The 26,259-nt window shown below is 37.0% G+C and overlaps 1 protein-coding gene across 1 annotated transcript in view; it reads left to right on the top strand.

The window, feature by feature from the left end:
* The window catches only part of GPATCH2 (G-patch domain containing 2), a 176,853-nt gene that overhangs the window by 99,332 nt on the left and 51,262 nt on the right, over positions 1-26,259 (top strand). Inside the window, exon 6 of the mRNA XM_043568425.1 lies at positions 8,254-8,321. Within this exon, the coding sequence (XP_043424360.1) occupies positions 8,254-8,321 (68 nt within the window). The remainder of the gene's footprint in view (positions 1-8,253; positions 8,322-26,259) is intronic.

Below are 26,259 nucleotides of genomic sequence, written 5' to 3'. Positions count from 1 at the left end.
TTGTGATAAATTATCAGATAATTAATGTAGAAAGAATAATATTAGTTTTAACTGAAATGTCAATCAAGTGTTTTAAGTATAGTTTAAGTAACTTAAAACTAAGCACTCAAGATTTCTCCTAGTCTGCCTATAAAGTACATTTTTTAATGCACATGATAGAATTTTTCATACAAAAAGCCATCTTAATATTTTTTTATGTTATCAATCATGTTGGTTGGCTGAATGTCATAATTATCTTTACTGCTGTTACCTCCTGACCTCCTCTAACTACAAAAAAAAAAAAATTCACATGTACCCAGCTTTTCAGTGTGTTGTAATTCTCATTAGGAATGAGAACTATTGAGTATCCTTTTCTTTTGTAGGTTCTAGCCTTCATATAATAGACTCTGTGTATGCTAAGCTCCAAAGAGAAAACATTTCCTAGCTTCTATTTTCTGTATACGTGACTCTTTTTTTTTTTTTTCACTTCTGCAGAATAGTGGGAGACAGGAGAGGAGACTTCAAAGCACCCATTAGAATTTTTATTCATTGTCTGAAATTCCTTTAAACAGTTGAACATTACTTTTAAAAGCATTTTGAATGTCCAGAGAAATAAAAGGATTTTTATAAACAAATTCCCTGGCAGGAGCTACATTACGCGCTATATATTTCAGGCTAATAATAAGGGCTCACTGTAGGTCAGTGTGTCGTATCCCAGCGGTGTCTAGTGAGATGGAGGTTATCTTATATGTCAGCTGGCTAACCCTGTGAACAATTTTGAGCAGGCAAGATAATGGGACTGAATTCTGAAATGAGAGTTGAAATATACTGAAATAGTGTCACATGTGAGAACAGTAACTTTTTAAAAATAAATGTAGTCACCTTTTGACATCATTAGGCATATTTGATAATAATGCTTAATGGGGTATATTTTAAGTGGATAGATTGGGTAGAGGATGAAGTGAATCCTATATAATTGTATGTTTAAATAGATAAATAAAAAATCATAAATTCTGTCATGCACAGAAGATTTTCATTGATAGAAAGGTACCGAGCAGAACTGGTAACATTTTTTTCTTCTCTTATGATTACTAAATTAATATTACCTGATAGTAGTAATGTTTCAACTTCTTGACTGCAATTTTAAGTTTTGAATATAAAATTACTTCTACCCAAACATAGGTGCAATAATATAGAAATCTTTAAAATTGCTTTGCTTTGCTGAATTTCCAGGACAGTATCTGCATAAACCATTATATAAAATGCATTAATGCCCTTTTTAAAATGTAATTCTTTAAAGGATTTTTCATTCAGCCTTTCATTATATTTCCCTGCAAAGTCCGTAAATAGACACTTAATTTTGAGAAAAAGTTTGGGTGTATATGTGGGTGTATGCAAATGAACCTCAAAAAAATATGTACTTTTAAATGTGGATATGATTGTGTGATATAAATTGAATAAGATAATCCATATGCTGTCATGGTCTATAAGCTAAAATTTTAGAAGATGTAATAGATTTTAAGTATAATCTAAATTATGCTGAATTTGGATGAAATTATAAAGTTTTCTTACATCATCTTATGCACATTTTGTTTATTATTTGGTATTCACTTTTACAAAAGGCAGGTCTTTACACACGGAGGATTTTGTATAAACATATGTGGGCACATCCTTATTTTCTGAAGCCCGTACCAGTGCAGGCATCGTAAATGAATGATTTAGGAAGCCTTTGGTCAGCCAGCAGAGGCCACTCACAGCTTGCTACTAAACTGGACGGCAAAGCAGAACTCCCTCTTTAATCACTATTTGCCATCATTCTGAGCTGGTTAATTTTTAGTTTCTTACTCAAAAAAAAAAAAATTACTGTGGAGCAGTATGAAAAAAAAGTCGTTGCTCTATTTGTTTTTTAATTACGTAGTGATTAATCTTTTGTATTAAAGTATTTAGATCGTTCATTATTAGTGCTTACCAGAATGAGAATTTATGCACTTAATAATTAGAAGTATTATTATTCTAATAGGCCAATCCTTCTAAATTCTTAATTATTAATGCTGACTTATTTTAACGAGGGAAAAAAACTTTAAGGATTTCAAATAATTACGATGTTTAGTTTGAGATTAAAAACGTAACAATTGCTAATGTCATATATGTACATATACATATGTATGTATATTTCTAAACCTTCATCAATTTAGTATAATTCACATTTTGACAGTTCTTTTAGAGAAATCTATGTGCTACTATTACTTGAACATATGCTGAGATTACTTCCAGATTATCTGAAGCCTGTCTTCATTCACTACTTCACGTGATGCTGGCAGCTGAAAGGTTAGCATCTTCCCTTTGACACATAGGATTCCCGCTAGGAAGGCTAATCCGCAATTGAAAGGAAAGCCTTGTGCTTCTCTGTGCTTTATTTCCTGTGATTTTTTGATTCTTTATAAAACCTTTTTGGTTTGAAGGTGTAATCTCACATTTACATTGATACCTACTTTTGAAGGGGAAAAAAAAAAAAGGTCCACGTTCCCTAATTTTCCAAGTTCCTAAGCATATTCTCATCATGGAGTGCTTACCCCTCTTTAGTATAGTTTTTAAATTTCTTACTACTTGGGGCTCCTGGGTGGCTCAGTCGATTGAGCGTCCGGCTTCAGCTCGGGTCACGATCTCACAGATCCTGAGTTCAAGCCCCGCATCGGGCTCTCTGCTGACAGCTCGGAGCCTGAAGCGTGCTTCAGATTCTGTGTCTCCCTCTCTCTGCCCCTTCCCCACTCATGCTGTGTCTCTATCTCTCAAAAATGAATAAATGTTTAAAAAATTAAAAAATAAATAAATAAATAAATAAATAAATAAATAAATAAATACAAATTTTTTACTACTTTGGCTGTAATGACTGGCAGTAGAACTGTTTCTTATTCCCGTTAGCAAATACATACCATATGCTAACAACCCTGTTTGGACTACCATGCTTCTTCTTGCCTATACTTAAAATAGCCACATACATTACTCTGAACTTACAAGTAAGGACCAGAGTATCATCCTTGGAGGTATGATTCTTGGCTGAAGATTTTCTGAGAGTATATTCTAGATTCAGGCAAGCATCTCCTACAGCAAATCCCCAAATACAGAAAACACTTGTTTTGGTGTATTGTCTCCTTTGTGTAGTCCCGGAAGAGAAAAAGTAATAGGTTGGGAATAGGACAATTTAGGTTCAGATCTAGCTCTGTTTAATCTTGGTGATCTGGGGCATGTGCCCTCATCTGACATTTGAGAATAATGATGCTTATTTACTCATCCACCTTGCCCGTGAAAACACCTTATAAGCAGGCAAGAGCTATAAAGCTTAGACGTGTCGTTATCATTACTAACGATGATAGTAATTCTTGATGTGCCATGGTGGTCATTATCACACTTTCTTTGTTCATTTATTCACGTTTACATCCTTCCAAGAAGGATTAAAAATTGCTAAAAATATAATGGAACAATACCTTGACGACGAGGTAAAATCACTGTTATATACACTACAATGTAATTCAGGTGGCGTGAAGTCTATGAGGGGTAGATGACACATAGATCCAGTGTGAGATCCACTGATAAGAGGAAGCTTTGATTGTGAATATTGGTAAATTTTAAAATGAAAACCTGGCACACATTTCTGTAATGTTACTACACTTTATAAAATTCCAAAGGCATTTTCTTAGTTGGAAAATCAAGTTATAGTGTATGAATTTAGTAATTTAGTACAACACTTTTTGAAGTCTCAGCTAATTCAGTTGTCCTCAGAAATGGACCATCTTCCCTACTGAGTGTTCTTTCTAGGAGGACATTGTCTAAAGCTAAAACTTCTGACGGGTGAAGACTTATAGTGACCTCTACCTCATATCCAACACGTCACCAAGCACACATGAGGTGTTCCACACGCATCTACTATTTTTTAGTGTCTTATAGCCATAAAGAGGATTTTTGCTAGTCTACTGTATAAATACACATTTTACTTTAATATAAATCGAGGCAAATGAAGGTAAAATGTGAATTAGCACATGAATTACTTGCTGATTTTTTATTCTTTAAAACACACAAAACAAACAAACAAACAAAAACAGCCTGGAATCGAAAGGATTCCTTAAACTCAGGACTTTACCATGACATCAAAAAGATTATATTCAGTGTGACAGAGAACTAAAATCACCCAATGGAATGGGAACCATATAGCACTTATCATATAGCAAATATAAGCATAATTTTACATACAGAGTAGTTAACTAGTAAACATTTGTTGAATTATATCAAGTAGAGCAGTTTTGGGTGCTGACAAGGGAAGAAGTCAGTTACTCATAAGGAAGGATCACGCTGGAGAATAAGGATCCGATTAGAGAGGGCTTTGAATGCATTTTTCATTAGTTTTAATTTTACTTTCAGCATAGAGCTATGGATAGCTCTGGAATGAGAAAAGTGACATGTGAAAAGCAGCGAGTTAGAAGGTTGGATTTGGCAAGTTGGTAAGATGGATTGGAGCAGGGAGAGATAATTGCATACAACTCCCTTCTCACAGGTGATTTTTTTCCCCTTCTTCCTGATAAATCAGATAACTACTTTGTTTCCCTTTAATCTTATAAATGATATCCATTTGTGCTACCTGAATTGTCCTTCTTTGTATTGCTTGACAAGTGATTCTAAAGTAATTTTTATTTTTTTGTACGTTGTTGTCGAAGTAATTCTAGCGTTATTTCCTTGAATGTTTTCCATCCCCAAGTAGATTGTGCCTTTGTGAATTGTGACCATTCTGTAATATTATATATGAGAATAGAGGACACAATGAAATATTTTATTCATTCTCCACCTATCTTGTAACAGGACTTTTTAGAACACTGGATATAAAACTCATTTGAAATACTTTTGGAGAGCCGTTTTGTTTATTTTGCCGTATGGGGTCAAAAGATGTACAGTTTGTACATTCATTTTAACAGCTAATTAATCGAAATCAGTTACTGCAAAACATGTAGGGTATTATTTCTTATGATTGTTTTTGAATGAAGATAAATGCGTAGACTAGCAAGCCTAATACATTTCCTTCCGTCTCTGCTCTGCTCCCCTTACTTCCTACCCTCAGGGCTTAAGGGTTAAGCCTTGGTTTGCTGAGTTGTGTTCCTTATTGTCTGTCACATATATTTGACTGACACACGTGTTGAACGTAGCAGGGGGCCTTCATGCCGAGCCTGGTAAAGTTTAGGGGCTTCTTTCTCTCTTCAGAGAAGTTGATAGAAAGAATAAGAAGCCATTTTAATGTGGCTAATGAAAGTGAGAGGATGTTTTGTCACTGATGTCATATAGCTAAATTTCCCACATAGTCTTACTTACTGACCTTACTGACAGTGGTACTTCCTTGTACAACCGTTACTCAGTTTTCATCTGCCATTATTACATTCCTATTTTCTGAGGTTGCTAATAGTAAATAACAACAGCAAAAACTAAACCCGTGTGGTCTTTTAGCATTATAGTTCATTTCACAATCCAAAATGGCCAGAAGTTGACAACTGCTCTGTTATCTAGAGACCATCCATTCATTCCTTTCTAGCTTCGAGTTGTCTTTTTTGTTTGTTTAATAACTTCAGTAATAAACATAGTCAATGAGAAGAAATATACCTACCTTACTTAGGACCGTAGTCACTATTGATATAACAATATTTAAACGTGAATCTTAAGAATTCTGGACATACAGTGTGATGTCTACGATTGTCATCAGTAGTTATTGCCCAATTACATAAATATCTCCAGAGTCTTAACAAAGAGTCTTAACAATGTGGAAATACTGTTTCTCATGAAGAACAGAATACCTGCTCCCGCTCTGATCTTGTGGAATAAAATCTACTTTTCCTAACAGAAAAACTTTACTATGTGAATATTTTATCGATATTTAAAGAGATGTTTTTGCTTTTTTTTTTAATTTGTTATTTCTTTCTAAGACATTTCTGTAATAACTGGAAGCCATATTTTTTGGAAAATAAAACAATGTAATCGCCATACTTGTTTAGTAGAAGCTATTACTTTGCCGTGATGTTTAAAACTGCTTCATTTATTTTTATGAAGATTCCTATCTAACCCTAAATTGTAGTTTTAGAAAGAATTTTGCAAGAATATTGCTTGATATTTTATAACATTGAGGTATGTACTAATAATCAATCATATTAAATACATGCTTCCAAATTTAAAATACACGGAAACTTTAGTAGAGCACTGTTTTCCACGGGGTGAATTCTGTATGAGGATCTTACTCTCAGATTTTCAAAATGGGTGTCTAGTCCCAAAGTCGCAAAGGTCTCCGTAGTAAAGACATTTCACTCCTGACACAGACTAGTGATATTAACCCTGAGAAGATCATCATGTGTCGACCTCAGTGTTGTATAATTTCATTAAGAAAATATTCTAAATTATGGCTGTTGTCATATCTTCCAAAGTAAAACAAAAATGGACTTGAAATAACAGGAAAGGGTATTCACCTCTTTTATTTTTTAAAAAAGGACCATGTCCTATGTAAAGATGGAAAGTCATTTAAATATCTACATTTGGTACTGTAAACCTTTTGAGAGTTATTTGCAGCAATTGAATTGAGCTTATAGTTTATACATCTATGATTTCTGAGAAATACACAGTGTGATTATTTCTGACTAGATTGAAAGCTTACATTTGTATTGTGGGATAAATTAGTTACAAATTCGGTTTTATTGTATTCAGTTGCATTGTTTTCATCAGGCAATTTATCACATGGGGGTATGTGAAATTTCTTCATTTATTAAATTTCAGATTATGTATTTCAAGCCAGAGCAAGACTTAAACATTTTTCCATAAGTATAGCTTCAGGTAAACAAGCAATTTTAGCCCTGAAAATAGCTTCTGCTTCTGTCAACACGTTGTTTATTCTTTCTCTGAGATAAAAAGTTCAGTTTTCTGATATTTGTACCAAGATAAAGTCAGTAAACAAGATTAATATAGTGTGGAAAAGGTTGTCAGCAGCCCTGGCAAAGGAAATAAGTTGCCTGTACATAGAACATACTGTAAACTGAATAAAAGTGTCAGGTCCACCATGAGATAATGTGATCATGAACCTCTAACAAAGCATGACATAGGCACAGTCGGCTTTTCTCATAGCCACAGTGTAGAAAATGGATTACTGTATTCCTGGGATACCCACTGGAATAGCATGAAAACCTCATTTTGAGATGAATGCAGGATGTAGTCCTGGAGTTGAGCCACATGTTTACCTGTGGTGCCCAAACCATAGGGTTATTAATGTCATCATCTGCGCACATGTGCAGTATTTGCATTTCTTGCAATTTCAGAGGGTATGCTGGCATCCTCGTTACCCGAGTGAGAAAAGAACAAACACATGTTTGGAAATGTTAGGCTTTTTTCATAGGCGTTTTTCTGCTTCATCGTGCTTTCTTTGGTGATATACTTTAAGTGACACGTTTATAATTATGCGGGGTTTTTTATTAATATGATGATAGAGCGTAAGTTATGACCTTTCGTTGTGAGATATGTCTCGTTGATTGTGATTGTAGATTCATTCTTGCTTGCATGGCGCTGCTTGCGTTTGCCTTTGAAAACCCTCTATAAAATACAAGGTGTGAATTTTTTTAATGAGAGTAGCTTAGATTATGAAAAATTTTTTTGAAACTTTGACTATCAGACTTTTAATTTTGTTTAGAAATAAAGGAATAAAATGTTCTTTTAGGTGAAATTATATTCTCTTCTGCGCAAATATGTAGATTATCCCTAACTTTATGGGAAAACTATGAAAAGGACTAGCGACTACTTCCTTGATTCAAGTTCTTGCATGCATTTAAATGTGTGCATTATATTTAAGAATTAACCGCAAATCCGTTGGTTTTGGGTAATATCACTAGCTCAACACTAATTAAGCGAACGTCTTTTTTTGTGTGTATGATGAAATATATGCATAATTGAGCAGTATTTGGAAACAAGAGTCAGTGGTCTAGTTCTTAACATTTTTTTTATTATAAAAGTACTTTTTAACTAGTCTTAAAATTCTAGCAGAGGAACTATACAGTAAACCAAAACAAGAGGCCCTTCTTACCCAGCATGAAATTACACTTTTGGCCCAGGCAATGTGGTTTAGCTTTTGAGAATTAATATTTTATTCTCCATTTTAGAGTAGAAGTCCTCAAACGGAAACGTCCCTTTATTATTCATGGGATTTTTTTTTTTTTTTAAAGAAACTCACCCATGATTTATTTTTTGTTTCCACTCTCCTTTCAGGTGGGCACCCCGGGCCCTGTCAGTAACAAGAGAATGGTTCACTTTTCCCCAGATTCACATCACCATGAGTGAGTACGCACTGATTTGTATAATCTTGGGGTATTCTCCATCTTTCTTTTGGAAAACTGGTAGCTGTTGCTAGTAAAGGTGGTTTAATTTGCACTTCTTATACCACTGACATTGACAGTTGTGCAGGAACAATGTCAACCTGTGGCAGAAATGTAAATAAAGGTTTTGAATACAATCATTCTTTTCTTTGCGACAGAATTTGAAATGCTAAGTTTTCATTACATTAAGTAGCATCAAGCTCTCCTCCTACTCTTCCTGTCTTCCTCCCTACTCTTTCCAAAGCACTAAAACACAAAGTGACTACTTAACTCATTACTTCTCTGCTTTCTGCTCCTGCCCAGCAAGAGACGTGAAGGAACCAGAACGTATTTTCATTTGGCAACAAAAGGGAGAGTCTAATTTAAAAGTAATTCCAAAAATTAAAAATTGAGCTTTAACGTTGGTAAATTATTGGGTGAATTTCTAGGTGCTAGTTCTGTTTCTAAGTACATCTTTATCAGAAGAGCTTCAATACATATATATTTTGGGTCAGTACCGTGTCTCCTGGGAAATTGGTTGAACTTGAAGAAAAAGGCCATAAGATAGGGAAAGACATGGATTCATGATTGAATGAATTTTTTCTGGCAAGCAATCATATTAGGATCCATTAGATCCTAGCTTTTAAATCCTTTCCTTAACCAATGTAAAACAAATTATTGTTCATCTGTAGTTTATTTTATATAGATTATTAATACAAAATGTAATCTATATGATATAAAATATTATTTATACAGATTATTATTTTCTGGAGTATTTATTTTATAGGTTAAAATATCATAATCTTTCCTTTAAATAGTTTATTTCATTCATTTTTATTATCCTATAAGACCTTTTCTCTATTGTTTCTCAAACATGAAGAAAAAAGAATAAGGCTTTTTATTAACTCAACCAAAAGATTTATATATTTTCTTCTTAACTTTTTGTTCCGACATGAATCAAAACCACTAGCAAGTAGATATAGAGCCGTCTTTAAACCAAAAATTGCATTTGTTAATGATTGTAAATGCTCTGAGGGCAGACAAATCTCTTTATCACTATTGGAGTCCTGTGCTAACAGTGCCTAGTAGACAGAAAATAGTAATTGAGTGAATGCAGATATGAAAGTGTGAATGTAAAGTGGGGCAAATTGGATAATGTCAACTGAGTATTGCTTCTCCAGTTAGCAGGTATGACCTTCACTGTGTGCCCCTGACATCCATTCCACACGAATCTCCCCAGTGGTTCTTAATCAATTAAATAAGATTCTCTAGGAGTGGAATTCAGATGTCACTATTTTTAGAGTTTCCGAGGTTACCCAATGTGCTTGATTACCATTCTGTCAACACTCAGGACTAACATGGAGTCATTTCACCACCTTGCACCCTCCATGCTACCAGTCCGGTCCAGTCTCTTCAGTATCTCATGCCGACTCCGTCTTTTCCACTTTCTGCTCTGTTCTTTTAAATAAGCACTGCTAGGGGCGCCTGGGTGGCGCAGTCGGTTAAGCGTCCGACTTCAGCCAGGTCACGATCTCGCGGTCCGTGAGTTCCAGCCCCGCGTCGGGCTCTGGGCTGATGGCTCAGAGCCTGGAGCCTGTTTCCGATTCTGTGTCTGCCTCTCTCTCTGCCCCTCCCCCGTTCATGCTCTGTCTCTCTCTGTCCCAAAAATAAATAAACGTTGAAAAAAAAAATTAAAAAAAAAAAATAAGCACTGCTATCTTTTATATTAGTACAGGATCCTAGTGAATCTTTCTGTCTCCGTGTTCTCACTCTTTGAGTACCTACTGCTTACTTTTGCTAACGGTCATTCTGATTCTTTAATTCCCCTACTTGTAAACCCCCAGTATTGCCTCTTGACAGTGGAAAAACCTCGTTAGCATATTATTAAAAGCTCTTCAGGATCTGACTCCAGTACCTTTCTGCCTGATCCATTATTTCTCCTTCTTAGATAATGGTCCAACTGTCTTCCCTGGTCTGCCTGTCTTCCCTAAATATGACCTCTGCATCACTGCCCTAGGATTTTTCTCTTGGATTCTCTCCTACCCGGGTCTTTCAAAAATCCGATTTGTCCTTAATCAGTCTTGACTGGTTGAAAACCACCATTTTATCAGAACGTACTAGATACTAGTAACAGAATACAATACGAAACGAACAATAGCTTAAGCCGAAAGGTTTTATTTTGTTTCTCACATAAGAAGTCAGGAAGGAGGTGGCCCTAAGGCTTTTCAGTGGCGTAAAATTACTATCACGGGCCAGACTGTTTCTGATTTTCGGTTTCGTCATCTGTTCCTAGAGCTCCTGTAACAAAGCACCACAAACTCGGTGGTTTAAACAACAGAAATGTGCTGTCTGGCAGTTCTGAAGGTTGGAAGTCCAAGGTCAGGTGTCAGCAGGGCTGGTTCCTTCTGAGGCTGGAGGGAGAAGCTGTTCCAGGCCTTTGTCCACACCTGTGGTTTCTGCCAGCCTCTGCTGCTCATTGGCTCCCACTGTGTCACGCTAATCTTGCCTCCATCTTCCTAGGGCCTTTTCCATGTGTGTGTATCTGTCTCTGTGTCCACAGTTCTCCTTTTTATAAGGACGCAGGGACAGAAATATGAGGACACTTTATAAGGTCAGAGTAGAACCTACCCTAGATGACCTCATTTGAACTTGGTTACCTCTGTCAAGATCTATCTCAAAAATAAGGTCGTATTCCGAGCTACTAGGGGTTAGGACTCCAGCATATCTTTCTGGGGGACCAATTCAACACATAATACCATATTTACCTTTCTTTCTTATGCCCTCATAGTTATGGCCTCATGCCTATAACTTCACATGTCATGTCTGCTTTCAAGGCCAGAAGAAGAGGAAAGGACCAGTGCTAGGAGCTCTCCGCCAGAAGCAAAATTCCTTTCAAAACCACTCACCCACCTTTCCTTAGCTCTCATTGGCCAGAACTGGGTTATTTGGTCACCCGGAGTTGCAAGGGAGTTTAGGGAACCAGTATCTGGCAAAGTTTTAGATCAGTCATGATTGATTACTTGGGTCTGGCACATAGTGCTCCTAACAGGACTTGCCATATGCAAATCATTGACTCCTCAACATGCACACACAACCCTTCTCTCCATACATACATGTGTTTGGAATACCTTCCCTGTCTTTCCCGAAGGACCCCGCTTCAGAATCTCATCCACTTACTTCAGTTACCTCAAAATCTCCTCCAAGACCTCCGAGTGGCATGGAGTTTTAATCAGACCTGGCTATGGCTCTTTGCAGTACGGTGACTCATAAATTTAAAGCACCCGTAGATACAATACAGAATTGTGGAGAAGGCGGGCTATTTCAGCAGAAGCTCCCATTCAGGAAGTGAGGCACTCAGCACTCAGCCTGCTAAAACCCATGTATCCAATGTGGCAGGCGATTTTCCTTTTTCTACTTTCTTGGGAGCCCTTGCTTATTATTTATACTCTAAGATCACGACTGACATGTTCATTGCACCAGGAGCACTTCCAGGCTAGTGCACGGTTCTAGCAGCCCATTGCTTGCTTGTTTTGTTTTTCCTTCCTCGGCTTAGTTGAGATATAATTGACAAATCAAATTGTAATATATTTATTTAAATGTTTGTTTGTTCTTGAGAGACAGAGAGAGAGAGAGAGAGAGATTGAGAGAGCACAAGCACAGGAAGGGCAAAGAGAGAGGGAGACAGAGAATCTGAAGCAGGCTCCAGGCTCTGAGCTGTCAGCACAGAGCCCAACGTGGACCTCAAACCCACGAACCTCGAGATCATGACCTGAGCTGAAGTCAGATGCTTAACCAACTGAGCCCCCAAACATCCCAAATTGTAATATACTTAAAATGTACTACATGATGATTTGATACACATGTACATCGTAAAAGGATTGAATTCACATTGAATTCACACATCCCTCACCTCACATATTTACCTTTTTTTTTCTTTTTTTAGAAAACACTGAAGGTGTTACTCTCTTAACAACTCTCAAGCATACAATTCAGTATTGTCAATTACAGTTGCCATACTATACATTAGATCCTCAGGTCTTACTCATTTTATGACTGAAATTTTGTGCCCTTTTATTCACCTCCCCCTCGAACCTCCACACCCAGCCCCACAATACCACTATTCTACTCTGTTTCTGTGATACCATGCAGTACATATCTTTGTCTGGCTTATTTCACTTAGCGTGATGCCCTCCTTAGCATGGAGGTCCGTCCATGTTGTTGCAACTGGCAGGATTCTCTTCTTTTTAAGGCTAAATAATATTCCAGTGTGTGTGTGTGTGTGTGTGTGTGTGTGTGTGCGTATCACAACTTCTTTATCCATTCATTCATTGAGGGACACTTAGGTTGTTTCCATATCTTTCCCACTGTGAATAAAGACACAATGAATGTGAAGTACAGATATCTCTTCAAGATAGTGATTTTGTTTCCTTTGGATATATATCCAGAAGCAGAATTACTGGATAACATATGGCTGTTCGACTTCAATTTTTGAAGAAGCTCCATACTGTTTTCCATGGTGGCTGCACCAGTTTACATTCCCATCAGCAGTTTTTCTTTCTTGTCTTTTTGATAATAATCATTCTAAAAAGTATGAATTGATAATCTTATTGTGATTTTTATTTGCCTTTCCTTTATGATGAATTATGTTGTGCACCATTTTATGTACCTGTTGGCTCTTGGTTTGCCTTTTTTGGGAAAGTATCTATCCGGGTTCTTTGCCCATTTTCTAATTGGACTATTGGATTTTTGCTATCGAGTTGTACGTGTACCCTGTATATTTTGGCTATTAACTCCTTACAGATATGTGGTTTGCAAATATTTTCTTTCATTCCATAGGTTGCTTTTTTATCTTGTTGATGGTTTCCTTTGCTATGCAGAAACTTTTCAGTTAGATGTAGTACCACTTGTTTATTTTTGCTTTGTTACCTTTGCTTTGGTGTCAATCCAAAAACTCATTGTGAGGATCAGTGTCAAGGAGCTTATTACTTCCTATGTTTTCTTCTAGGAGTCTTAAGATTTCAGATCTTGTGTGCAAGTCCTTAACCCATTTTAAATTGATACTTGTGTATAGTATACTATAGAGCTCCGGTTTCATTCTTTTGGAAGTGGCTGTTCAATTTTCCCAAGACCATTTATTGAACAGATGATCCTTCCCCAGTGTATATTCTTGACTCTTTTGTCAAAATTAATTGCTCATAAATGCATGGGTTTATTTCTGGGCTATTTTGTGCCACTGATTTTTGTGTCTGTTTTTAGCCAGTTACATACTATGTCGATGACTATGGCTTTGTAATATAGCTCGAAATTAGGAAGTGTGATGTCTCTAGCTTTATGCCTTATCAAAACTGCTTCGGTTATTTGGGGTGTTTTGTGGCTCCATACAAATTTTAGGATTTTTTTCCCCTATTTATGTGAAAACGGCCATTGCAATTTTTATAATGATTGCGTTGAACCTGTGGATTGATTTGGATAGTATGGACATTTTAACAATATTGATTTTTCCAGTCCATGAACATAAAATATCTCTCCATTTATTCGTGTCTTCTTCCATTTCCTTCACTAATATTTTATACTTTTCAGCGTACAGGTGTTTTACCTCCTTCATTAAATTTATTTCTAAGTATTTTATTCTTTTTGATGCTATTATATATGGCATTGTTTTCAAAATCCCTCTTTCTAATAGTTTGTTTTAGAAACAACTGATTGATGTCTCTTGATTTTGTATCCTGCAACTTTGCTGATTTTCTTTATTCTAACAGATTTTTGGTAGAGTCTTTAGGTTTTCTGTTTATAATATCAAGTTATTTGCAAGCAAATACAATTTTACCTTTTCCTTTCAGATTTGGATGCCTTTTTTCCCCAGGCCTAACTGGTCAGGATAGAATTTCCAATACTAAGTTGCGAAATACTAATACTAATACTAATACTAATACTAATACTAATACTTAATAACTGAAGTAGCGAGAATGGGCATCCTTGTCTTGTTCCTGATCTTAGAGGAAAAGCTTTCAGTTTTTCACCATTTAGGATGGTGCTAGTTGTAGGCCTTTGCTATGCTGAGGTACATTCCTTTTATGCCCAGTTTGTTGAGAGTTTTTATCATGAAAGGATGTTGAATTTTGTCAGATTCTTTTTCTGCAGCCATTAAGATGATCACATGATTTTTGTCCTTCATTTTGTTAATGTGGTATGTCACATTTATTGATTTGCAGATGTTAAACCATCCTTGCATCCCTGGAATAAACTCCACTTGGTCATTATTTGTGATCCTTTTAATGTAATGTTGAATTTGGTTTGCTAATATTTTGTTGAAAAATTTTGCATCTATATTCATTAGAGATATTGGCCTATAATCTTCTTATAGTGGCCTTATCTGGCTTTGATATAGAATATAATGCTGGTCTCAACAGTGCTATAGTATGGGAGTGATCCCTCCACTTTTATTTTTTGGAAGAGCTTGAGAAGGATTCATGCTCTTTCTTATTTATTTTCAACATAAAAATTGTATTTGCTTGGAAGCATTGGAATGTCAACAGAACAGCTGCAGGGTTTTTTTTGTTTTGTTTTGTTTTTTGTGTTTTGTGGTTTTTGTTGTTGTTGCAGTTACAGAGTGGTATTTAGTTAACAGAACAATTATCTTGTATTAGTTGCCTCAGAGACAAGGGAAGATGAGTACAGTACAGTGCCCATTTGTAACTAATTTGTGGTGTGCACCAGTAAGAACCTGCTGTAAATTTCCATGCCGGTCTACAACCCTCTTACTGTACCAGGCAAAGTTAGTGGCTACTAAAAATACCGCCAGGACAAGGCTATCTAAAGACACATTTGGTAGTATGTTAACTATACAAAAAAAGACACTACACTTTGCAGCCATAACTCGCACACCATTACAGTTCAATATTTTTTCTTTAAAAGGAAAGGAGTTGTGTATAGGTGAGTTCAGCGTTTTACAGACCAGAAAAAACAAACTTGGGCTATAACCAACCTATTCATCATCTTCTTCTTCTTCATCCTCTTCCTCTTCCTCATCTTCTTCCTCTTTTGCCTTTTTTTTTCTTTTTTTCACCCTTGATGACTCCCTTTTTTGCCTCATCAGGCTCTCCTGTAGCCCACTATGCAGCAACCTCCTTTTTATATTTTTCTTCAGCTCAGTAGCCTTTCTTCATAAAGCTGCTTGTCATTTACAGCAGAATTATAGTATTTCTCTCCCCGTTTCTTTGCAACATCACCAGTGGATAGGCTGGGATGCTTTCCTTTGATTTGGGGACGATACTCAGAACAAAATAAGAAAAAGGTCAAGAGAGTACTCTTGGGTGCATTGACTGGGATCCTTGAACTTCTTTTTGGTTTTCCCTGTAGGAGGGATAGAAGTTGTCATTTTTCTTTCTTAATGGCCCTTGTCCCCCTTTGCCATGTCTTCAAAAACTTTTCTTTTCTTTTAAATAGACATGGTCTTCCACCTCTCTGAATGCTTCTTAAAAAACTCTGAGAAGTTGGGGCACCTGGGTGGCTCAACTTGGTTGAGCGTCTGACTTCGGCTCAGGTCGTGATCTCACAGTTCGTGAGTTCAAGCCCCGCATTGGGCTCACTGCTGTCAGTGCGGAATTCACTGGTGAATTCATATGGCCCTAGACTTTTCTTTGTTGGGGGTTTTTTGATTACTGCTTCAATCACCTTACTAGTACGTGATCTGTTCAGATTTTCTAATTATTATTTGAAATTGGTAGACTGTATATTTCTAGGAATTTATCCATGTCTATAGTCTCTAAGATGTTGGCGTGTAATTGTTTATAGTAGTTTCTCAGGATTCTTAATATTTCTGTGTTATCAGTTGTAATGTCTCCTCTTCATTTCATATTTTATTTATTTGGGTCTTTTCTCTTTTTTTCTTAGTCTAGATAAAACTTTGTCAGTTTTATCTTTACAAAATCTAGCTTTTAGTGTCATACATCTTTTCTATTGTCTTTTCTATTTGATTTATTTCCATTCTAACCTTTGGTATTTTCCTCTTTCTGCTAGCTTTCAGCTTTGTTTCTTCTTCTATTTATAGTTCCTTGAGGTGTAAAGTTAAGGTGTTTATCTGAGGGTTTTTTCCCCCTAATGTAGGCATGTGTCACTATAAACTTCCCTCTTAGAACTGCTTTTGCTGTGGTAAGTGCTCACGTGCCCACTAAGAACTGCTTCTTTGTTTACTATAGTCCTGTAAGTGTCATGAACACAAGCCCCGCTGGCTTTCAGAGCGAGGTGTTTTGGGGCCCCATCCAAGGGTGGGAGTCTTCAAAGTTGGGACACTAGATGTGTCTTCCAAAGCCTTTGCTCCTCAGGGAGAAGTTGGGAGTTGGAGGGTCCCTCCTGAGTGTATGGCTTAGTGCCAGTGTGGGATTTATGGTGAGAGTGTGTTCAGCCTTTCCTACCCACTTTGACATGGGTGTTTTCTCATCTTCCCGATGTGTTGGAGTCACTCAACTAGTTTCTGGATTTCTCACAAGGAAATTATTCCATGTATGGCTAGAAAATGGTGTGTTCATAGAAGAAAGGAGTTCAGTAGCCTCCTCTGTCACCATCTTAGTTCCTAGCAGCCCCTTTCTGGTTAGTGGACATCAGCAGGAATTTAAAGTCACAGACTAAAGTCAGAGGTGGCCAAGTTGTTTGTTTAGGCATTAGGGTTCCTTCAAAAATGGAGTAGGTTCTCTTGTGTTTGTGGTTGCAATTCCTTGCCTGGAAATGCTACTGGCCTTGATGTTCTTCCTATATCCTTACTTAGCTTTTAGCTTAAAGACTTCTGCCCCGACGCCATGTGAAACAGTGACCTCCAGAGAATAGGTACCAGTCTTTAAGAAACCTCTAGTCAGCGTGCTCACCCTCTTTGTCAGAGAGGCACTCCGAGGAAGGTCTAGACCAGAGCCCTAGTCATGGTAGTCAAGGCCCCGTGAAGTCTAACCTCCATGCCACTGCCTGCTTCCACATAGGAATTCCAAACCAGATCTTCCCACCTGCAGCTCCCTAATTATGAGTCTCTCATTAAAATTGAATTGTAATCTATACGCTGAAAGTACCTCTTTCAACAAATCTATATTTTCATCCGTTTCTTCAGGCCTGCCCCTTACTATGTAGGGCAAATGAACAAGGTGCCTTGTAGGCTTTGTTCTACAAGTTTCGTTTTGGGTGACACCATAGAATACAGCATTATGAGTATTTTATTTTACCCAAATAAGTAAGTACACAGGCACACTTTGTACTACACATAGATACACACAGCCCCAGTTGAATTACCTATTATTAGTACCCTTCTGGGGACTAGTCTCTTTCTCTGGTCAGTTTCAAAACCGACCACACTTTGCTTCAGTTTGTCTACTTCATTGTCCTGGGAAGGAAACGCAACAGGTGAAATTTTCTACCATTTCCTTTAACAAGAGAACGTATATGGTCAGTGTTCAAAGTTGGCCAGATGTAGTTTTAGATATATGCTTCCCCAACTTTCTTGCCAAGATAATTAAGTCCATACTTTCATTCAACTTACTCCCTATGATAAAATCAGATACATAAAACTGACTCAGTCTCATAGTAGAAAAAACAAGGTATTTATACCCTCAAGATATGCAAATAATTTCCTAGGGAATCCTGGTCAAGAATTTTAAGGGAGTCAATGTCCGGATTCCTTTGCATGTATACACACACACACACCTTCTTTTCTGAAATCATTAGCCCCTGCAATTTTGCTGATTCCTATTTTTCACAACTGCCTTTCTTCAACTTTGGAAGAAAAAGACACCCCTCACCCCCAAGTCCTACCCTTTGGCACCTTGCGTCACAGCATAAAATCCTTTTGGGTTTCAAACAGAGGGACATTCCAAATACTGTGCTGGTATTGATGTGGACAGATTGAATCTAATGACCAAATTACAAAGCCTTTTGCAAATTAGGTACATTGTTTCTAATTCTTTGTTTTCAGCAGCTGGTAGATTGTTAAAAATACTCCTTTATCTAAAAATCATTGTGTGATTTTTGGTATAAATCTCTAAAGGAGTTCAGTAATCAAGTAACTGCTCTAACCAGATTCTTTTTATTTCCATTTACCAAGTTATGTGAACAAGGTTTCTGAGCACTCAAATTGATAAAAATAAAAAATATGAATAGAATTGATGCTAAAGGTAATATTCATCAATGACTACACGAACTAGTTTGGGGAAAAGTTTATTATGCTATTCCTAATAAAATTGTATTCATTTTTGTTTGGAACTATCAAAATACACTTATGTTAATTTCATTAATTAAATACCAGTGACAACTTTTTCAGATCTTAAATAACTGTTATCAACTAACCTTAATCAGTATTGCTGATCACTTCATCAAAATAATTTTAAAACTCTAGTTTTATAGTCACAGAAATTTAAAAAAAATTAGATAGATAGATGATAGATAGACAGATAAGACACATATCATTGTTGCAGAGGAATATGGCAGGGTTACTAATATACGGCTTTCAAACATAAAAATATATTACATTAGGATAAACTTCTGTACAACAGTGATATTGGAAATCCAAGGAGTTCAAGGAGAAAAATAAGCCATGTAAAATTTTCAACTTTTAAAGAAGTGATTTTCATGGTGTTTTGTTTTGTTTTGTTTTTAAATGCATTGATGGTGGATATCAAACCACAGTGATATTTGGACTCCAATGGGTATATTTAAGAATGGCATGATGGTTTTATTTTAAAATGTTAACATATGTAATTTATAGAAACTAATATTTGCAAATATTTAACTTTTATGGTGAAAAATTTTAGATATCTACTGAAAATATGTGAGGATATTTTCATAACTGCATCAGACAACATGCACTGAGAAATGGTGGAAGACTGGTGTGTATAGACTTTCAGAAAAAAGTAATGGAATGTTCTACAAATAATGGTTTAAACAAATCGCAGTTTAATTTACCGACATTACCAGAACTCTGGAGAAGTAGGCAGTCCCAGTGCTATTGAGGAGGCAACATCAGCCACAATGTCCTCTAAGGAATCCCTGGAATTTTCCACAAAATTCCCACCAGCAATTCTCTATACCTTCTATATTCTCCCTTTAGTTTTTTATCTCTACTTGGTTATAGTATTTATCACATTATTCTCTAGAACATAGTTGCTATACACATGTTTCATTCACCTTAGTGGACCATGAGTTAGAGACTTCGTCTCGTTCTTCTCTAAGATTCTTATAGTACACAGCAGAATGCCTTACACATCAAAGCATAGGCTCTGGGGTCAAGTTTACCCAGTTCCACTACTGGCTAGTGATGGGAAGACTCACCCCTTCGTGACACTGGCACAAAAGTAGAGGGAAAGCACAGATTAACCGTGATTTTGTGTGATCCCTTCTACAGTTTACCTCCAAGCTGTAATAACTGACCTGGACGAATGGCTAGAAATGGTCATTAAATTACTAAATATTCAGGAACTCTTAATTGGAAGTAAACTACTTTCATTCAGTTAACTGTGATTCGTCTAAGTCAATATTTGTTTTGCTTTAGAAGATCACCGTCTAAACAGTCTGAAATAGGAGTACTTAAAATAATTTTACTTCATAGAATTTCAGACTTAAAAACAGATTCTAATGAGTAAAGGAAAAACTATTTTACAGGCTCTAACATAATAATGTTTAGGAACTTCAGTTTTGAAACTATATGGTTATAGGCTCGCATGATCAACAAAGGGTAGTGGAGAAGCCTAGAAATGACCATTCAAAAGAAAAAGGGCTGCTGAGCTGGGAAGTGAAAAAGGATGTTTTTTCCTTAATAGAAGGAATGCCCAGCGTGGTGCTCAATATGCAAGAGTGCACCTCACTCAAAGTTTTCCGCTCAGTTTATGAGAGTAGTGGAGGTTGGCCAATAAAAGTTTGGGTAGTTTCTATAAAAATTATATTTGGCAATAATCTCAATTGTAAAAAAGAATTACTTATAGAAATTTGGTGAACAGCCAACTTTGCTGCACCCCTCAGAACGTGGAAATCTCAGTCTTAAAGGTAAACTGACACAGGTATCTGTGTGGTTTTTGAGAAGCCTTGCAGAATTATGAAAGTCTGATTGTTTTAATAAAGTAATACTTAACATTGTACTAGTCACATATGTATATTTTGCATAACTCTTTATAATTGTGTATGCATTGTGTATTTATAGTCCAGTTGTTAATATACTTTAGGCCTCTTTTAATAGAAAATATTTAGCCCAGATAAATGAAACAGCCATTAAAATAACCGTAGAAAGGTACACAAAAAGCAACAAGAACCTGAATCCAGGAATGCCTGGGTGGCTCAGTCAGTTAAGCTTCTGACTTTGGCACAGGTCATGATCTCAGTGTTCATGAGTTTGAGCCCCACATCAGGCTCTGTACTGACAGCTCGGAGCCTGGAACCTGCCTTGGATTCTGTGTCTCCCTCTGTCTCTGCCCCTCCCCTGCTCACACTCTGCCTGTCTCTGTCTCTCAAAAAGTAAATAAACACTAAAAAAGAAAAAAAATTTTTTTTTAAAAAAGAACCTGAATCCAGCGAAAGCAGAGAAATCTGTATCTAGGTTCTAAGAAAAAATAACATGTTAAGTTTTGAAATTCACATTTAATTATTCTGTTGACTGTCTGAAAATACAAATATTAATATGCAGAAAAAAATATATGACTACATATTCTTTAAAATATTTAAGGCTTCTTGTGGGGTTACTTTTTATTCACTCTACCTTCCTTTCTGGACTAACCCTAAATGGTTCCAGAATTTTTTCCTTTTTTCCATTCACTTATGAGATACCTGTTTTTAAGTTGAGTAAATATGAAGGGGTGCCTGGGTGACTCAGTAAGTTAAGCATCCGACTTCAGTTCAGGTCATGATCTCACAGTTTTGAGCTCAAGCCCTGCATCAGGCTCTGTGCTGACAGCTCAGAGCCTGGAGCCTGCTTTGGATTTTGTGTGTCCCTCTCTCTCTGCTTCTCCCCTGCTAGCTCTCTGTCTCTGTCTCTGTCTCTCAAAAATAAATAAACATTAAAAAAAAATTAATAAATAGAGTAAATATGAAATATTAGTTGACTTTTAAATGATATCCATATTTGCTTTTATTTTATTTTAAAGTATAGGACATTTACCTGAGGCATTATATGTAAATCAAAACTTACTTTAAATGCAAGTGGGTAACTACCTATAATCCTATGATGAATTCCTTCATAAAGCAAATATTTACACTTTATCTTATCTTTTGTATAAATATCAAGTTTGCTTGAAGCAAGATTTGCCTGGATTAAAGGTTAGTTCATTGGGAATACTTTTATACTTTGAAATTTAGCATCTATTGCTTTATAGTAAAAATGGCTTTAACTTCAGATTGAGATAAATAAAATATACCCGATCAATTCCTCCTCTGATTTACTGTGTTTCCCTTGGAAAGTCATTTTAACTTTCATGTGTCATAATTTTTAGTTATGGAATAAGGATAAGAACAGTCCTTCTTATATAAGGTATTATTCAAGCTACTTATGTAAACTACAGACAAATTATTAAACCGGGTATAAAAACATTTAGGATGATGATGATGATGATGATGATGATGATGGTAATGCTTTATCTGGATAGTGTATTTTATTTTTCCAAGTATTTTCACATGCATCAGTCTCTCCAGTGTTTTTAGTGCCTCTCTGAAGCAGTGATGACACCCCCATTTTATAGATAATTTGACTTTGGAAAGTCACACACTATATTCTGCTCAACCAAAAGTCAATTAAAAAAACCAATGTGTTCAGCATCTATTATGTATTTGATAACATGCTAAACCTGTTGGGGGAACCTGTAAATATTACGTGTGAACATTGCTGTCTCTACTGACATTTAGGAATAAATAGGTAGTTCTCACAAAAATTCAGAGAATAAAAGTTCACATATTACTCTATTCCACTGTGTACTACAGGAGAAGAAAATTAATATTTGTTTTAAACACCTACTCTACGCCAGGTTCTTAGCCTTGTTTAAGCTTCCCAATACTGTAAAGAGAGGTGGGCTTCATTTTATTGCATAGATGAGGAAGACAAATGTAATGGAAAAACTCAGATTTTTCCTTCCTACCTTTTTTTCTCTTACGTCTTCTTTGACACTCATACAGAACACTTCATCTTTGACACTTCTGGTCACCAAATGTTGGGAGGCTTTTCCTAACGACAACAAGCAAGTCTCCAGGAAATCAGCTGGCTGTCCTGCTTCAACTCAGTTTTGACACTAAGTACTTGGAGATAGCATCAGATTCCACAAGTTAAGGGTCCAGTCCTGCGAGGCTGCCTTGCCCCCTAACCTCCCACATCTCCAGATTCCACTCACAAACCTAGGCTGTTACCTATGCTTCTGACCTACCAGATGCAAATTGGAGGTTCCAACAACCACCTCCAACTGAGAACACCAATTTCAAGTCCAGGTGGTTACCTGTACTTCTGACTGGCTGTAAATCAGAGGTCCCCACAGCACCCTCCTTGGGTTGATTTAATTTGCTTACAGAATTCAGAGAAATGTTTTACTTACTAGGTTACCAGTTTATTATAAAAGAACATAACTCAGGAACAGCCAGATGGAAGAGATACATAGGGCAAAGTACGGAGTAGGGGTGTGGAGCTCCCATGCCCTCTCCAGGAATGCCATTCTCCCCACATCTTCACCTGCTCCCCTATCTGGAAGCTCTCCAAACCTTGCCTTTTGGGATTTTTATGGAGGCTTTATTACATAGGCGTGATTGATTGAATCATTGGCCTTGGGGAAGGATTCAAACTCCAGCCTTCTCCCTGTCCCAGAGGTCAGGAATTGGGACTGAAAGATCCAACTTCTTGGATTGGAAAGATCCAATCCAAGGTTGGTTCCCTTGACAATCAGCTCCCATCCTTAGGTAGGGTCCAAAAGCCACCTCATTAATATAACAATTTTTCACTCTCAATGCTTTGGAAATTCCAAGGGTTTGGGGAGCTGTGAGCCAGGAATCATGGAAGAAGACCAAATATATATGAGAAATACATTTAGATCACCTGAATAACCAAATGCATAGTTCTCTTATAAATCATTTATTGCTCCAAGACTCAAAAAATAAAAATAATTTGTCACAGTTCACCCAGCTAGTAAGTGCCAGAGTATTCAAACTTCGATCTTTCTGATTCTAAAACCCATGATTTAGCAACCACACCAGGCTGGATTTACATTTGTAGTTTAATAAAAGAGATGAAGTTCTAGAAGGCTCTCTTGGGCATTGTTTTACAATTGACGTTTAGTTCCAGAGAAAAATATATGAATGAGGGATATTTTTACTTCCTGGTCATCTGGTCCACAAAACATGAGAACCCAAAAGAATCCTAAAGACCGTGTAGGCCAGTGCTGTTATTCCTCTCGTTTCATAGAGTGACATGGTACCTCTAGTTGTTAAAACTCTGCCCTGTATCTCAAGTCATTCATTTACTTATTCATTCAGAAAATATCTGTGAGGGCCTACTATGTGCTCATCACTGTTCTCCTGGCACAGCCTAACAGAGGTAACAGACATTAATCAGGAAGCACACACATAAATGTGTATCTAGACACTAACACACAAACACATTGTTAGTGAGCTAAGTACTCTAAAAGTAACTTTTTAAAAAATAATTTTAGGGGCACCTGTCAGTGCCTCAGTCAGTTAAACATCTGACTCAGCTCTGCCCATTAAACATCCGACTCAGCTCAGGTCATGATCTTGCAATTCATGAGTTTGAGCCCCACATCGGGCTCTGTGCTGACAGCTCAGAGCCTGGAGTCTGCTTGAGATTCTGTGTCTCCCTCTCTTTTTTCCCCTCCCCTGCTCACGCTCTGTGTCTGTCTCAAAAATAAATAAACATTAAAACTTTTTATTAAATAAATAAAAACAAATTGCAACTAGACATCTAGCTAGGGAAGGCTTCCTTACATACTACAAGCTTCAGATGGGACCTCGAAGATCCAAGTGAATGGGGATGAGAAGAGCATTTCAAGCAGAGAGAATTACTGTCTGTTCAGGCAGTTTAAGGGAAGGCTAGTGAGTGAGCACAGAATGTGAGAGAAGGAGGGATTACTGAGTGAAACGTTGGGCAAAGACACGATGCTAAGCGTCAGGGGCCATTTAGGGATTCTTTCTCCTAGGAGCAGTCCAAAGCCACTTCAGACTTTGGTTCACTTGTGTTTATTTATTTGTTTGCTTGAGGTCAGGGTGTGAATAACTAAATATTCAAGAATTAGCTCCAGCATCACTCTAGCTGTGCAGTATGATAAATGGATTAGAGTTAGTAGGTACAAGAAAACTTGCAACTTGCTGCAAGTTTTGAATGTGAAAGAGAAAGGTATCCAAGCTGAATTGAGTTGTCCACTGGAAGGATGGGACTGCTGTTCACTGAGCTAGTGAACTAGCTAGATGAAGACTTGCTTTGTAACAAAAGGAATATTTGAGGTATTTACGTATTTACTAAAAGGGGCGCCTGGGTGGCTTAAGCGGATAACGTCTGACTTTGGCTCAGGTCATGATCTCGCGGTCGTGAGTTTGAGTCGCCCATAGGGCTCGCTGCTGTCAGCTCAGAGCCCACTTTGGATCCTCTGTACCCCTCTCTCTCTCCCCGTCTCCTGCTGACATTCTCTTTCACAAAAATGAATAAACACTTAAAAATACATACAGGAAGCCCATTACATGTTAATACAAATAGTATGTTTTTATGAAAATTAACGATCCTCCCCCCCAAAACAAATTAGTGAGAATGTGCCATTGTTTGCACAAATCGCTTTAATGTCTGGCTTCATAGATGACAGTTTAGATTCGTTGCTGCTTCCACTTTCAGCTTGTGGTAATCTCGTTTTGGTAAAGCACATGAAGCAAATCCAGCCTCACGGATAATAACTAGTTGGAAAAGGAAGGAGTATTTTAATAGCCTTTTCATTTCAGATCATTGTGGATATTCTCTGATACTATACTAAAACATAAACAGTGGTTGTTTCTCAAAAGTTAATTATAGTGTGTAATCTAAAAACATAACAATGGATAGTTTTGCTCTGTTATGCTAAATCTGTTGGTCTGTCTTGAACTCTGAATGGATTCACTTACACATCGTGATTTAGTAAATCATACATTGGTCATGTAAAGGCATAGTCCATAACAGAGGGGAAATGCATTAGTCAAGTTGTCCAGATAACTGCAATAAATAATTTGCTTCTAGTTGGTAATTAATCCAGATGTCATTTACAGATACCAATGAGCGTCCATTTCCACGTCAAAGTAGAATGACCTGCCAAAGAGCATCACTGTCTTTGAGCTTAAAAAATGTTCCAGGAAGAGCATAGACAACTCCTACGAATGTAGAGGCTGTTTATTCCCAGGTGTTAGTACCACAGAGGCTAGAGATTACATAGAAGTCTAAGGAAACGTGCCCTTTGTAATAGAAGTGTCTTGTCCTCTGAACGCACACTGTGGGCAAGTAGCCTAATGTCTCATTTCTGCATCTGGAACATGAGAATGACCTTGTAAGGTTTTGACGAGGGTAAGAAATAATACATGTCATGTTTCTAAAGAGTACTTGGTACATAAAAATACCCAATATTATTGTTCTCGAAAAAAAACAAATAGCATTAATATTGGTGTCGTTCCCTGTGGGCTTTTAGTGGCTTATTTGCCACTAAAATTTCTCTCGATTTCCTGTTCCTTGGTGTTTACAAGTAGTTTTGATGCTGAATACTGCCAAAGGACTGGGCACATAGCTAATAACCACTCCCATTGAGAAGGTGTCAGCAGATGGGTCAAGTATTAAGGATCCAAGGAGCAGCCGAAACAATATAGGTGGACCATGCAGGGCAAGGACAGCGGGAGGAGGGAAGGCTCAACTGTGCAGGGACTCCTATATTTTGAATGTTGTCATTGACAACAGCCAGAG

Source organism: Prionailurus bengalensis, chromosome E4 (genome assembly GCF_016509475.1).
Source record: "Prionailurus bengalensis isolate Pbe53 chromosome E4, Fcat_Pben_1.1_paternal_pri, whole genome shotgun sequence".
NCBI lineage: Eukaryota > Metazoa > Chordata > Mammalia > Carnivora > Felidae > Prionailurus > Prionailurus bengalensis.
The sequence above is the reverse complement of the archived record's forward strand: the minus strand, read 5'-3'. Positions and strand labels throughout refer to the sequence as shown.